Source organism: Dermacentor variabilis, chromosome 1 (genome assembly GCF_050947875.1).
Source record: "Dermacentor variabilis isolate Ectoservices chromosome 1, ASM5094787v1, whole genome shotgun sequence".
NCBI lineage: Eukaryota > Metazoa > Arthropoda > Arachnida > Ixodida > Ixodidae > Dermacentor > Dermacentor variabilis.
Genome location: NC_134568.1, coordinates 165,938,465 through 165,955,082, shown reverse-complemented (window position 1 = coordinate 165,955,082; position 16,618 = coordinate 165,938,465). Strand labels below are relative to the sequence as shown.

Genomic DNA, 16,618 nt, shown 5'->3' with positions numbered 1-16,618 from the left:
CTCCCTTTCCATCCTGTTGTTTCTTGGTAAAGAACCCATTTTTACCACCAAAGCTGTCCTAGGTTTCTTGAACAATGTGGTTTTGCATGTTAATAGCCCAATAGTTTCGTAGCGCATGCTCTCTCCAGAGGATGCTGCTGCGATAGTAGTCCTTGTATAGCATACTCCTTCAGGTTCTTGTATTTAAAGGGCTCTGTTACGGGACTAGTACTTTTCGCAATTTGTAGCCTGTGGCCAATTTTAGTACATTGTAACTAATTCACAATGTATCGTTCGTGTCCTTGGCACGCTTCATAGTCATTGACATAGTTTATTACATGTAGCTCTTACGCACTTCACAGCGACCACCTTTTAGGCCCCTTTACAGCCCTGTTACATCCATTGCTCGTAATTTATCGCTTCACATTGAACTCATTACCATTGACCAGGCGCTCTTTGGTCATACTTGGCTCTTGCGCCACAAAACACTATCATCATCATCATCATCATCATCATGCCAGTTTTACGTACTGACCGATCATAACCTACTGGCGTACGTTTTCCGCGCCAAATCATTGAAGTAATTGTCACGCGAACGCCGCCATCTCGCTTATATTTCGGAATTTACAACCGACATTCGTCACGTAAAAGGTATCGAAAACACCGCTGCCGATACCCTTTCTCGTATAGCGGCAGTTGACTTTCCATCTACAATCGTCGGCTGGACCGCACTCTCTTCCGCACAGCAGAATGAGAGCTCGCCGCTTTTCGGGAGAACCTCCGTTCTCTCAGACTACGGCTTGTGCCCAATCAATGCTCGCCTGAGCCCTTGTGGTGCGATGTCTTAGCAGACCTTCCCCGCCCTTTTACGGCTTCATTACGTCGCAGCATTTTCCGCGCTCTACACAACATATGTCACCTAGGTATTCGGGTTACTCGGCGCCTTCTCACCCAGCGCAATGTCTGTCCCGGAATTAATGGCGATGTTCGCGCTTAGATGCGCACGTGTGTGCCCTGCCAGACGGAAAAGGTATCCAGTCATACCAAGACGCCTCCCCCAGCCTTCCTTCCATCTGGCCGTCGTTTCGACTATGTTCATACCGATATCGTGGGCCCTCTACCCGTGTCTCAAGGTTATCGTTACATACTCACCGTGGTCGACCGTTTCACAGGATGGCCGGAGGGTGTTCCCATTCATGACATCCCCGCTGAGACTGTTTCCCGCGCTTTCATTTCTGCGCGGGTATCTCGCTTTGATTGTCCTGGCACCGTGACAACAGACCGTGGACGTCAGTTTGAGCCCTCCCTGTTTGCTTGCCTTAATCGCTTTCTCGGTGCCAGACATTGCCGTACCACTACGTGTCACCCATCTGCCAACGGCATGGTGGAAAGCCTTCACCGACAACTGAAGGCCGCCCTGGCAAACCGCCTCATTTGCGCCACCTGGGTCGACGCCTTGCCCCTTGTGTTCCTTGGTTTACAGGCCGTCCTCCAGGCAAACCTACAGTGCTCAGCAGCAGAGCTGGTGTAAGGTAGTTCTCAGCGCCTCCCCGGAGACTTCACTACATCAACGCAGCTACCTGTCCAGCCACAAGCATTCCTACAACGCCTCCGGGACTGTGTTAAAAACCTCCGGCCCACTCTGGCCCGACCTTCCCGCCACAATACAATCTTCGTGCACCCCGACATGGCCACTTCCATACACGTTTTCGTGAGCCGCGACGCTGTACGACCACCACTAGCCCCGGTCTACGAAGGAACATTCCGCGTCCTCCACCGCACCCCGAAAACCGACATCCTACTACAGAACGACCGTGAAGACGCAGTCAGGTTAGGCTTACGTGGAGACCGCCATGGAAAACCTCGCATTGCCACCTGACCTCGTGCTAGTGTGTCATAGCAAGCCCTCAGTCCGGTTTCGCCTTCCAGTCTAGGCGGGGGGGGGGGGGGGGGGCCCTGTAGCGCCCTCCCTCGGGCGGCGCCTAGTACCCGGATAGGGCGCGCCCGCATGAGAAGAAAATAAAGACGGCACCTGGTCGTGGCACGCGAAGCCACGGCTCGCGGTTGTTTTCCGGCGTCGATTCGGCTCAGCTGTCTTTCTCCTTCGCTACTGAGGCATAAGCCCTCAAACTCTCTGCTATAGTAGATTGTCTTCCTTTTCTTCTTCATCCTCATCCTACTGCTATCTGATCCGCGCTACCCGTTCGCTTTGGCTCGCCATCGTCGACCACCGCAAGTGGCGAGAAGGACGACCGCACTGGGAACAGGCGAAGAAAAACAAACACTCGCAAATGAAAGGTCTTTATTCATTATAACAGTTCATTCGAAACTTCTCATAAACTAACAGGTCGGCAAAGGCAACGTCAAGGCCTGATTATTTTGTCCTCCAAAAAGCGGGTCCCACAGACAAACCATACGGGCAAAATAATAGCACGTCTGTATAGCTCTCACAACTTTACACTTCAAATATATGCTGTCATGAATAATTTTTCACGCAGTTCCTAAGCTCACACACCGCAATGTATTCTCGAAATTAGTAGCGGCGTTATATATGAAATATAGAAATACCCACACATCTGTATGTCGTCCTAAAACATGTACCCGACACCACCATTCTCTCCCGGTACTATTTAGTACGAGGCGCCTTGTGCAGTGTGTATTATGAGCGGGAACTCCCATTTCGCCGCAGTGGCGCTTGCGTTGCAGGAGTCGTAACAGCGTTTAAAAACTCTAAATGGGCGCGGCGACGCACACCAAGGGCTATGACACAAAGCGTCGTTTTCATTCGCTGGCGGCGCCGTAATACACGTATATGCGGGTGGGCCTCCCCAGTGTGGCCCAGTTTGTACCTGTGGCGTAATACTCGAGGGCCAGAACTGTCACATGCACGCACTCCGAGGGGACAGCGCAAGACGAGAAGGCAGAGATGGAATGAATTCCCAGAGAGGCGAGGGGGGGAACTTGCCCCAAAAGGACAGCCACGGGCGCAGCACATGGCCCCGTAGTGAGGCCTGAACGCAGAGCTTCAGGAGGTGGCTGAATACCGCTGCAGCAGCACAGTCTGACAGGTGTCGCACACGCGCACAGGCTTCGCCGATGACGGAAGTGGCATCGTGTTGTCCGAGCAGGCGTGGCAAAAGATCTCCCCGCAACTACGGCAATGGTGCTGCGTGCGAGACATCATAACACTTCGCAATGAAGACACTGATTAGCAGAAGGAGCTGAAAACGTTAGAAACAGAGTAAAGTCGCAGCAGAACTCGATTCCTGTTTCGGCACCCCGTTGGGCCGAAAACATTTTGAACCCAGGCAGCACGACCGGCCAATGGCACACGAGTACAACGCGAGGTCGCCGTACCCACCGCGTGAGTGCACTGGATACAACATCGCGGGTTGTATAGGCGCAGGTAACGTACGAAAGTTCAGACCTAATCGCTATTACAGGTACGCACCTCGCGCAAACAAATTTGTGGGCATCAGTAATACGACTGTATGTTGCATTCGCTAATGGTGATATACGTACGCAAACAAATAGATAGTTTTAGTATAGCGTACGCTATACCATTGCGTATGCTAAAAAATAGCGGGTCGTCACTGCGCATGCGCTGAACGCTAAACGAAATAGCGGGTATAGCGGGCGTACGCAACGCAAACGAGTTAGCGTTTTTGCGTGGTTTGCGGAGTTCGCGTAAAACAGGGCGGCGGTCCCGGCTGCCCGCTTCGAAATGAATTTTACGAGTTTTATGTGTGGTCATTACACAGTTATAGTATAGCGTAGGCAACTATAGCGTACGCTATACGCTATAACAGAGAGCTTTAGTATAGCGTGAAATGCTTGCGTTAGCGTTAGCGCTTTCCGCACGCTAAACCTTTGCGGGACGCAATTCGATAGAGCTTTAGTATTGGGGGCGAGCTCCACCACTGGAAAAGCTGGCGCCACCGTCGGCGTGACGTGGCATGAGGGATCACGTGGACACAGCGGCTGCGTCGGCTGCTTCGGAAGCGCCGAAGCGAGCTGAAAACGAAAGTTTAAAGTCCCACCTGCGCCGCGGTTCTGATTAAGTGGCGAGGCTTTACCGCCTTGGGTGCCTGCTTGACAACAGTTGAAAGTACAATAATAGGTAGTGGCTGCCTTTGGAGGCGTGCAGCATGGTAGGCTACTGCTCGGTGCCGCAGTGCCGGACGTACGCAACGGAGCCCGGTGCCAGCCTTATTCACACGTATACCCGCAGGACAAGAAGCTGCGTGAAGCTTTGCTCATGAAACTTAGAACCGGCAGACAGCCATCGGCTACAACTCGGGTATGCAGCAAACACAGCCGCGAGGAAGATTTCTGCTACGGCGCCGGGACTGCGATGTTCGGTGAGTAGCAGAAAACGCGCACTGAGACGCTCGCCCGCGCCCGCTGCCCGGCTAATGTCATGACGTTTTGGTCTATGAACTTGTTGATGCTAGATACTGCAAGTTCACTGGAACGGAAAGGGAGCGGTAAGATCTTACCGCGACGCACATTAAAAAAAGGCATGGCCTATGGTTATGTTTGTGTTATGAATTCATGCACTGTATTACGAAAAAGAAGCAGAGCGAAATCGCACGCTGAGAAGGCCGATAAACATAAAGTGCGACGCAACTTGAGAAATAATATTGAAATGTCCAAAAATTTAGAAGACAAAAAAAAAGAATGAATCGTCGCGACGGCACATCACAGTCGCCGTAGGCGTCGAAGTCTCTATAAATTATTTTTGAACAGTTCTGATAGCGTCCACGCAACAATAGTTGCTAGTGTACTGTCAAATGCTCATATGCTGCGGCCTAAAGCTCAAGGCACGGTGCGAAAACGCGCTCACAGCGAAAGCAGAACATTGTGCGCGGACATGCATGCAGACGCGCAGTCATTCGCTGCGGACTCGTGCTATTGGTGCATTGAGGCTTCATTCTGTTATCCTCCATTTGCTTATACAGACAGCCCACTATAAGAACAAGTTTCACATAGTTTGCTCTCAGCGTTTGCCTACCTTTCACGCAAGAAGCCGGTTCGGGAGACTCCATCGCAGCGACCGCGCGCATTGGCGTTCACTGTACGTATTCGGTGACGAGATAGCGTCTGTAAACTATTCTGTGCTTTCAGTTTGTCCAAGATTATTATATCGACAGTCAAAAACTTCCCTCGTTTTGAGAGTACTTATATAAATGTCCAGGAGAGCTAGCGCGTGGTGTTTTTATTGAGCGCCGTAAGCGAAACCTATGAGGAGCGCGCCGCGTGATTCCTCATACTACGCAAGGGAGGCGCTTCCGACAGATGGCTACTCCGTAAATCCTCGCTCCCAATAGCGTAAAACAACGAAGCGCCGCAAAGCGCAAAACCAAGGTCGATTCAAATAGGTCGCGAAGCTTCGGGCGAAAAGCGGTTCAGTACAGATTGTCACCGACATCAGCATCGGGGGTTATGGGAGCAGCGATTGAAGCGCGACTATGTTTGGAGGGAACAAACAATGGGAAAGAAAAACGCGTTTTTAAATTCAAGCGAGACACAGTTAGATTCATTCAGCGAAAATAAAATTCCTAGTCAATTTTATATATTCGTGACCAGTTAAGAAAATACAAGTTTATTCCATTTTATTATTATTAATAAATGTATTTATTTTCAGCGCCCATCGTTAGAGGGGGCGTTGACGCCACTATCACTTGCAATGCAATGCACGTATTGAAATGGGCAGAAAGGCGCACTCGTAAAGTTCACCTGTTGAAATACGCCCCCCTCACAGTTTGTGTTTTCTTGCTTGTCGAAGTTTGTCTGAATTTGGTGACGCGGGTAGCTTCATCGCTTCTTATTCTGTTCAGTCAAAAGTAGTGAGTTAGGACAGCCAGATAATTGTGTAGTTTGCGTGCGACTGCGCCTGCCGACGGGCTTGGCGTCCGAAGATAGGATCCGCACTCTACACCTAAAGCTTTCGTCGGCCTCCAAAGAAAGTATGTTCTGTGCAGGGGTGCAAATCCGGCCACCGTACGGCTGGCCTTTTCCTGCATCGCTTTCCACGCTGAAAGCTCGAAACGCCTATCAAGTCGAATGGCGAGGCATTTGAATATATAGCTCCAAAGGCAGGACAACAAAACAAATTTCACGCCTTCGAAAACAAAATGACGTCACTTCTGCTTTTAACGAACATGGCGTCACATTATTTTTTCTTCCGCCGGAAGTGTTCCCACCACATACAGATGGCGCTAAGCCCCCTGAACCGCCGATGGACCGCCATGTTTTGAACGTATGGGCTCCTATGGAAGCTTCGCTACCAGGTATATTTACCTTGGCAAAACTTCACCGCGCCATCTAAGTGCGAGCAGTCAAAGCTCTTAAGCTGACTGGTTTGCAATCTGGTTAAGAATATTCAAAGCAGCGTTTTTTACAGTAGACCGTTTTAGAATAGCGTTTGTCGCCTTACGTACGTTAAAAACGCAAGCATCTATACGGTAGGTTACTTTGAAAGACAGGGCGCCATCTGGTGCATCGTGACAAACGAACCCAAGCCAAGACAATCCATTAGGAACCATTTTTGTTTTTATGCGGACGCGTCTTGTCAGGCCTACGGACGCTAGAATCGCCGAACGATCTCAGAAATTAGATGCGCTATGCGCTCATAACTAACGTTTCAAGTGAGTTTAGAGGAAGTTGAAGCTCACTTCAATAGTTGCTGGCGATTAAAGAGTGTGAGTGCGTAGCCATCCCGAGAATTCACGGTGAAGCGGGAGCCATTGATGCCGCCATGTTTGACAACGCTATTTGCCGCCATGTTTGACAACGCTATTTCTTAGCGTACGTGCTTTGCGAGCGTTAGCGTCTCCCGCTAAATTCCGAAAATAGCGGAGGCACGCTATGCGCAAAGCTGCTAGAGCATTCTGCGCGTGCGCAGTGTGGCCCCGCTATATTTTAGCGTTAAGCGTGGTCCGACTTACGCTATACTAAAACTGTCTAGTATATAGCGCACGCCAAAAAGCGCACGTTTGTTACAGTTTTAGTTGCGCTGCGAGAATTTCGGATCTCAGAGGCCATATACCGTCGTTGAGGCTATCTCCCAACTGCAGCGATAGATGGAGCTGACATCTCGACTGTTTCTTTCGTTAGGATTGGACTCGTTCGAAACGAGAAGCGATCTCGAAAACTCCACAAGGTTATCCATAAGACTCCGTCGTCGAAGCGGCCCGAGACTAAGCGAAAGCCGTCCACAAGGTTATCCAAATACTCCGTCGTCGAAGCGGCTTGAGACCAAGCGAAAGCCGTTTACACAGACATTTGCTACGAGCGAAGTGAATTTTACAAAAGCAATGCCAAATTCAATTCGAAGTGGGCAGCCGGGACCGCCGCCATGTTTCTCGCAGACTACGCAAACCACGCAAAGACGCGATAACGCTAAATCTGAGAAATAGCGGGAATACGCTAAACCTTATGGGTCGTTTTGCGTTCTGCGCATGCGCAGTAACAACCCGCTATATTATAGCGTACGCTATGATATAGCGTACGCTAAACTAAAACTATCTATGAGTAATACGACTGTGTGGTGTGCTCGCTAAAGGTTATATACGTACACCCCTGAGTAAAAGTATACGGATCAGGTATTGCGCGGTAAAGCTGATTTCCTTCTTTGCCTGTGAGTGCAGCTTGGAATTAAAGACTGCAGTTCAAACTTGGCACTGCGAAACTTCCAATACATTCGTCAATTTCAGTGTATGCACGTTATTGACGAAGAAATAAAGTTTTTCGGTGACCCTGTGGTTCGCACACTTTTGCTCAAGGGTGTACGTATATCACCTTTAGCGAGCACAACATACAATCGTATTGCTAATGCCCACACCTTTGTTTGCGTAAGGTGCGTACGTACAAACTCTAAAAAAGCTCAAAATCAGCTTTACATAAAACTTAGACTGAATGGTTCTGAAGTCCCAAAATAACTCAGCGGCATTATATAGGCCATAGATGAGGCCAGCGGTTCTATTTTGACCGCGTACCTTTGTGGTTCTTAAGCGTGCATTACAAGGGCGGTGTACATACGAGCGTTATGGCGTTCCGACCCCATCTGAAAGCGGCCTTCGTGGCAGAGAAGCGAAAGCACGACCTCATGTTCAGCAGCAGAACGCCACACTGTCACAAAAAGACCGCGACAGGCACCAACAAATGTAATACATTCCGTCGCCTAAATATGGAAAAGCATTCGCTGTGGCATAGTGCTGGGCTATCAACGGTTGACTCTAGAACTTGACTGCTTGTTTTTCTTTCTTCTGCTAATATGATGGCAGCATCCACAGAAACGAACGGCAAGCAGCTCTTTAAAACCCTTTCAGGATCAATGACGTAAATATACGGCACCGCGAACAAGTTCAAAATGGTCGATGCCGTATATTTACGGCGCCGTCTGTACGTTTAAAAAGCGCGCCAATTCCTAACTTTCTCTTTTCTGTCATGTGCTTCCACTATGTGGGAATACAGGGAATTTTTCTCGCGCTCCTCCCTCTCTCGGTTTTCGTTGCGTGGTTTGTTTTAGAACTAGTTTGCTGCCGCGCGTCTATATACTACCGCTCCCGCATTGGCGCGCGCGCGGGCGGGCGGCGGTTTCGGTTTTGTTCTGCGGGCGGTTTCGGCTTCTTGCGCTTGCAAAACTGATGGCTATCTTGTTACTAATCACTCAAAGGGCGACCTCTTGTTTCTCGCTCGTTTAGTGCTCACAGGGGTGCGCATAAGAAGGTTGCCGCCATGCATGGGTTTCCATTGCTCTTTGTTTCTTTTTTTGGAGACTCACGAAAACTAATTGCCTCTGGTTGGCGATAAGATGAAGACTAGAGGATGTTTGTCACACGTTTTGCTTTTTTGACGGGCACACAACTACAGTTTTCTTGAGTGAGTGCACCTACGCTGTTCGATTATGCTATGGGTGTACATATTAGTGTAACAGCCGGAACAAGTCTTGCGAAATAGCCTTGAACTATGTGTATAACAATGTGTCAAATTTTTTATGCTTATAAGCTTATTTCCTTTTTTATTGTTATTCATGAATGAAAAGTACATATATACCAACGCAAAATATTTTTTTTTCTCACTTTACGGTCACCCAAGAAAAATTACGGTAAATTTTTTTCAACATAATTCCCTAAGAATAATTGGAATCTGCAATAAAAGAAATCGACCCTGGGCGGTCGCATATGGCGAAAAAAAATCGACCCTCAAAGGGTTAAAATATGACAATACACGCACAACTAAGCAGTATCCTGGGGCGCTATAACGCAAAGTAATTACAAACTTTTCTATTCCATTTTTACAATCAGCCCTCCACCATTGGACAAATTTTTTTCGGGACACAGAGCAGTGGGAGACCGCGTTGCTCAGCTGTGCACCGGAAGACCAACTCAAGGCAATCCAGCTGGCCGAAGATGCCGCCAGGGCCCAAGGGCTCGAGGCCGTCATTAGCTAGAGAGGCCTGGGTCTCAAATCTGCTGTGCTCAAATAAAGTTTATTCCTGCTCCTGCTCCTCCTCCTCCTCCACCCCCACTTCACTTGTCTGGCACGCGACGTCAGCAAAACCGCGAAAACTCATCTGATATGACGTGTACGCACTGATGATGCCTGATTAGACTGAACAAATGAAAAATAATTAGCTCCGATTCTACGGCTTTTTCACCACCAGCCCTCTGAAATTGGTCAAAAGCTTTCGGGCTGCGACCACTTCACCTGTCTGTCACGCAACGTCACAAAACCGCGAAAACTCACAGAGTCGAAGTGACGCGTACGCATTGAAGCTACGTTAATATGCTGAACAAAATTGATTTTTTTCTTCTTAATACCCGGAGCTGCCCCATTGCGCAATGAATAGAGGATGGCTGCCCACCGATCGCTTTGACACTGGCTACTCGGAGCTGCCCGGGAGAATGGATTTATTTGCGTATAATAAAACTGTTTGCGAGCCAGTGTAACGTTATCGAGCTCTTTCGGCACGTATACGACATCGCTCTGGCAACTCTTCGCTGAGGATCCGTTTTAGCGACATTTTTAACCTACAGTTGCACGCCGCTGCGATTCCACCCAGCCAACACAAACTAAGCAAGGAGAAACGGACCAATCACAGACGCCCGCACCACCCTCCTCATCAGGTCATCTACTTTCACTGCGCTAGTTCGGTCCAACCGAAGCCCTATCCATTCGTGTGCTCCTGGCCTCTTGTATGTCAATTAGATAAGAAAAACACGTCAAGGTAGGCAATGCTCTTCGCTTTGAAAACTTTGAAGTGACTTCCTATAAACGACCAGAGCGTTTCATAGGCCTGTCGGTGGTTACGTAAATTTGATGTCAGGAGATTGGAATTACAGGAATTGGAACGTTACAGGGCCTCTGCACCGGGACATCATTACTGGGACCTGCGTGGCCGGTTTGTCTACATCAAGGGCTGACATAGTTTCAATGTTCAACTACGCTCTAAAAACAGTTGCACCCTTTGTGATGCATATTTGCCACACAACAATAATCGTCATCTGTCTTGCCTGCGTTTCCTTTCTTTAACGCTGCGAGCCCGGTATACTTCCAAGCCACGAACGGCATGACCGTTATCAACATGACAGAGCATTCTCGACAGGAAACTAAAGAGCGCAGCGTTTTCAAGAAAAGAAACACAAGCAGGACAGATGACGATAATTTATGCGTGGCAAATATACACCCCAAAGCATGCAACTGTCTTTACACTCTTAAGCAAAATTAAACCCTTTTGCCACACAACGATAACCGTCATCTGCCCTGTCCGCATTTGCTTTCCTTAACGCGGCGAGCCCGGTACTTCCAAGTCACGAATGGCATGCCCGTTATCAGCATGACAGAGCATTCCCGACAGGAAAGCAGCGACCGCAGCGTTTTCAAGGTAGGAAACGCAAGCAAGGCAGATGACGATTATTACGATTATTGTTGTGTGGCAAATATACACCCCAAAGGGTGTACATTTGTTTAAGAGTGTATAGTGCAGGTGGGTAAAATGAATCGCGCTCGCGAACACGTAAAAACAAAAGAAAGAAACATTGCAGGCACTACACAGTCTGAAGTCTGTTACCAAAATATGCTCACTTTTCGCCTGGCAACAGAGAATGGCTTGCTGCACTGACGACAGCAGGAAGCGTCCTTATCACTTGTCCAGACAGCTTCCTTTAAGGACAAGTTGTTTTCCTTCAAGTCAGCCACTTGCAGCTTGGACCTGTTTTTTTTTTTTTTAATAGAACGCCAGGCCCATAAACAACTATGAAGCACGTTGCAAACTTACGATCTAGATAGCGTAAAATACGGTATGCCATAGGAAGCCAAGGTGTGGGAACGTGTTACACAAAAACCATGTGACTGTTAGAGGCCAACCGCAACGAAATTTTGGGCTGCGTAAGGAGCCTGGTTTCAAGTACCGCAGACATATATAGTCGGATAGAACTCAGGTCTGCAGTGAAGCCCCGCCTACGTCCTAATAACTGCCAGTCACTGTTCCTCCGTGAGGCTGCGAATAGTTCGTACTTCAAACTTTCCCTGTTAGCTATTTTTAAATAAGGCGGTATCTACAAAAATAAAATTATAAGTCGTAAGTTTGTGTGTTTTAACTCGTCTATTATAACGGAACAGTGAAATAATTCTTTATTGAACTGAAATAAAACGCTTGCTTCTCTGCAACTATTTACTGCCAAGTTTCACTTCAGTTGACTGAGTTTCATTAGTAAAACGGGGTCAGCAGTGAAATGAACTGTACTGCAGACTTTTGAAGAGTGAAATGCTCAGACTCCATACACTTTGTCGGTGTCTGTTGCACACCTCATCGCTTCCGCCGATGAAAAGACTCTTCAATAACAGCAGACGCTCCGGGGGTATCAAGCATGAAGCCATTTTGATAAGGTCGCATGACGACGATGTTGTTTGCTTCTGTGATTGGCAGGCGGAGTAACGCAAGCCCACGCGGTCCGTGTGCCTTGGTTGCCAACTGCTGTTTTTTTAAGTTGTATCCTACTATAGCAGCAACCGTGCAAAATTTTATGTTTAAAGTATGAGCGGATGCGTCCTGAAAAGCTCGTAAAAGTAGATGCTTTTGAAATCGAAACTCAGAAAATCCGGCATTACAGCATGCCAGAAGTGACGCGTGACTCAAGATAGCGCGGCGCTTGAGAACGAACTCCGAGATTAGACGGAGCCCGCGGATACCCGCAGCGCGCTGAAAAATCCCGGCAGCGACGCGCTGTGATTTCTGTCACATTCGCTAACCACCAGGTGAACGCGACTTCCGCTTGAGTGCTATTTATAAAGGCTGCAAATAAGGAAGTTGGACAACTAGCAGCCTTGCAGCTTCGCCAAGACTGCTTCTGTAGCCCTACACAATACTCATTTATAACCAAATTAGCCAAAGTGAATTTCTATTTTCCGTTGCAGTTGGCCTTTTAAGGCCCTCGCTGACTGCATTCAATGTCCCAAAGATTTCACAGCAGGCCATAAGGGGCGCCGTAATGTACACTCCAATAATACACTCCACTCCGTAATACACTCCGTAATACACTCCAAAAAAGCAGGTGCGTGCATATTTGTCGCACAACGATAATCGTCATCTGCCTTGCTTGCGTTTCCTTTCTTGAAAACGGTGCGCTCACTACTTTCCTGTCGAGAATGCTGTCACGCTGATAACACGCATGCCGTTCGTGACTTGGAAGTACCGGGCTCGGAGCATTAAAGAAAGGAAATGCCGGCGAGACATACGACGATTATTGTTGTGCGACAAATATGCACCCCAAAGGGTGCAGCTGTTTTAAGAGTGTACTGTAAACCGGTTTACACTCTAAAGGGTGTTTTCTGTCTACACTCTTAAAAACATTTACACCCTTTGGGGCTTATCTTGTCCCACAACGATAATCATCATCGGTCTTGCCCCCGTTTCCTTTCTTTAACGCTGCCAGCCTAATATTTCCCAGTCACGAACGGCTTGCGTACTATCAGCGTGACAGCATTCTCGACAGGAAAGTAGCGAGCGCCGAGTTTTCAGGAAAGGAAACGCAAGCAAGGCAGATGACGATTATCGTTGTGGGTCAAATATACACCCCAAAGGGTGCAACTGTTTTAAGAGTGTAAAACAACATTACACCCTTTGGGTAGTATCTTGCCACACAACAATAAACGTCGTCTGTCTTGTCCGCATTTCCCTTCTTTAACGCTGAGAGCCCGGTACTTTCTGGTAACGTACGGCATGCGCGTTATCAGCATGACATAGCATTCCCGACAGGAAAGTAGCGGGCGTGGCGTTTTCAAGAAAGGAAACGCAAGCAAGGCAGACGACGATTATTGTTGTGTGGCAGATGTACACCCCGAAGGGTGTACCTTTGTCTGAAAGTGTACAACTCACACGTTACACTTTTGCGGGTGTAAGGTTGTGCGTTATAACTGGTTTGCGCCCTTAGGACCCTTAAGGTTGTAAACCGGTTTAGACGGTACTAAGTTTCGGAGTGATTCTGACCCCCTGGGGTTCTTTCACGTTCACCTAGATCTGAGCACACAGTCACTTTTGCATTGTGGCCCCGCAGGAGTGCGGCCGCCGCTGCCGGGAATAGAACTCTCGCGCCACAGCCGCCAGCCTTATACCGCGGCCGGCACCAATTAGACGCTGCTAACTTCGCTCTGCTGTAAATTTTGGGTAATACATGCTTCTACGTCGAGGATTAAGCTTATGACGAGTTCAGCATGCGGCACAGAAAATAAAACATAGCACGCATCTCAGTGGTGCTGTGTATATGCATTTACGCATGACCTACTTTTAGCAATTACTCAGGACGCGGTAGGCTCATACGCACTAGCATGATTCGTATGAGCCCACCAAGGCTCCTTAGTGTTAATGTTGCAAATAAGTGCAGCCTGTTTACTTTCTGCACCTCCTGTATGATCGAGCACTGAACATGGAATGAAACACAGTTATTGGTGCAGCTGAAAGACTGCTTTGCTAAGTGGCAGCGCCGGCCACGGCTAAACTATTTGCCAAAAGCATCGTTTGCGATTACGCAACTTACGTTTACGTGCCCATAGGATGACGACATAGTCTCCCCACATCCCTTTCGGGAAAAAGAAATCATGCAGGTCCCACGCGCTGTGGGAATCGGCGTAAGCAAAGCTATGATAAGCCGCAAGACAAAACGGCCTATCACAATAAACGGGCAGCGGATTTCGGCGAAGAACGCGTCCCGTAATCGCCATCACCAACGGAGGCGAATATCGTGCAGAGCAAAGATGCACAGAAAAAGAATTTGCATCCTTAAGGGTGCTGGTTTGTCCCATGGCTAACACCTATACCCTTAAGGATGTAAATATTTTGACTGTGCACTCTAAAATTTGGACCCTTTGGAGCGCATCTTGTCCCACAACGATAATCGTCACCTGTCTTGCCCTGATTTCCTTGCTTTAACGCTGCGAGCCCGGTACTTCCAAGTCACGGATGTCATGCGCGTTATCAGCGTGACATAGCACTCTCGACAGGAAATCAGCGAGCGCAGCGTTTTCAAGAAAGGAAACGCAAATAAGGCAGATGACGATTATCATTGTGAGACAAATACACACTCCAAAGGGTGCAACTGTTTTAAGAGTGTGTAGGCGTTATTCTAGGACGATATTCTCGAGATCCCTTTCGGTGATACTACCACTTTCGCGAGATACCTCGTTACTCGGCACCTGATGCGTCGAAGTGGACGGCCGAAGCATTCCTGGCGCTGTGCGACGATAGAGAGCTTGGCAAAGCGCCAGAAACACGCATCCGGTGCCGATTCAGGCGAAACCTCACGAAAGTAACCGTGACAGCGACAGCTTCTACTTGACGAGACAGCTGAAAACAACGATGACACGCCAGAAAGCGAGTAGGCATAGCAAAGAAAGCTTCGCTTAAAAAAAGAAATAAAAAAGAAACAGCGAAGAACATGCACATGCTATGCCCTTTAGGTGAGTGGTCGATATAATTGTATTTTTTTTTCGTAACAATGCTAATGGCTGCAAGAAAGAAAAAAAAAGCTAGAAAGGAAAACAGGAAATTTGAGGCGGCCACTTTTGTTCTGCGACTACTGCAATTATTATATCGTTCCGAGAAGCTACTTAGAGGGCCGACCCTATTTCGTGCGTCTTGAAAGGTAAACGCTATCCTATAACTGCAATTGAAGTACACAGATGTACACTGTGACGGCTGTTTATCTCGCGTTAGCGAAGCAAGGCACACATAGCGAAACAGGGTCTTACTCGCTCAGCTGGCAGCCTAGCTCTTCTAATGTGAGCTCGTGTTCAGCGCACTTTCTTTCCAGTTCGGAGAATTCCACTTTCAGCCTTTCGTGATCCTGAAAAAGAAGCACGTCCAGCCTATGAGTGCAGTCCAGTGTGAACATCTTGATATGACATGCAGGCAGGTGCACACTGGTCCAACCATGTCAACATTCTCTTTCTGCACATCAAATTCCGTATCCACAACGAGCCGACGGCAAAGTTCATACATACGCCGATTACCTCTTGGCGGCACACTAACACACAAACCAAGATGCAGACATATAACACACGTCAATCATACATAACACTACATTCGGTTACTAATAGAATACCGAGTATAATATCGAACTTACGTGAACTATGCATGCGACATTATTAAACAGCGCGTAGCATAGCACACGACCAATCAGGTGAAATAAAGTGAATAAACCGCTTTGTTTTAAAACGAATGTTCTTGGCTCCAGCGAAAATCTAACCTGAGCAACTGTGTTACTGAAACGCGAGCCTCGGCGTGCGTGACCCAAGGTGCACTTTGAGCTGTCATCCACATAAAATAGCCGAGAGATGAAGGAAACAAGGGTGCGTGCAATACTGCAATACTGTTGCTGCAAATACATTGTGCCTCGCGCGCGGCTAATCGCATTTCACTTGACGCCGACAGCACATACGGCGAGGAAACCATTCAATTACGTTAAAAAAGAAAAATAAGTCACTTACGAACACGACAACGTAGACGACGTCAACGATGAGGTAAACACTATCACGTAAATTAATTTGTGGATTTTACGCCTCGAAACAGAGCAGTAGGTTATGAGGAAAGCCGTAGTGGAGGCCTCCAGATTAATTTTGATCCCCCGAGGTTCTTTTCATGCACTTAAATCAGAGTAATACACGAGCGCTTTTGCATTTCGCCTCCTTCGAAATGTGCCAGCCGCGACTGAGACTCAAACCCACAAAACTATCACGTACAACATGTGTCCACAACTTAGAAGGGCAAGAACGGATATTAAATCGACATGACAATGCAATTCTTAACAGGTTTACAGTTGTGGGAGCTGTGGCTTATGAGACGCCTACACGACCTAGGGTTGAAATACGACACGCAGCATGCGCCCTATGTGAGCACAGAAACAGCACTGGAAAGAACCGACAAGTTGCAGCGCACTAAAACAGAACGACGGGAGAACATATACGCACAAACAGCGCCGGTTGGTAATTGTATGCTTTATTCGCATGTCCATACCCGCCGTGGTAGTTTAGTGGCTAAAATGCTGAGCACGAGGTCGCGGGATCGAATTCCGGCCCCGGCGGCGGCATCTCGATGGGGGCAAAATGCGAAAACACCCGTGTACTTAGATTTAGGTGC

At 48.1% G+C, this 16,618-nt stretch overlaps 1 protein-coding gene across 3 annotated transcripts in view; it reads right to left on the bottom strand.

Annotated features, from left to right (window-relative positions):
• Positions 1-2,261: 2,261 nt before the first annotated feature.
• The window catches only part of LOC142587778 (RUN and FYVE domain-containing protein 2-like), a 108,854-nt gene continuing 94,497 nt past the window's right edge, over positions 2,262-16,618 (bottom strand). For 2 of the 3 annotated variants that reach the window (XM_075699040.1, XM_075699030.1), the window contains 2 exons: positions 15,232-15,326; positions 2,262-3,145 (listed from right to left, as the gene is read on the bottom strand). In XM_075699040.1, the coding sequence (XP_075555155.1) occupies positions 2,761-3,145; positions 15,232-15,326 (480 nt within the window). In that variant the 3' untranslated portion in view covers positions 2,262-2,760. Of the gene's footprint in view, positions 3,146-11,070; positions 11,198-15,231; positions 15,327-16,618 lie in introns of all 3 variants that reach the window. The other variant, XM_075699050.1, reaches the window with a different exon arrangement.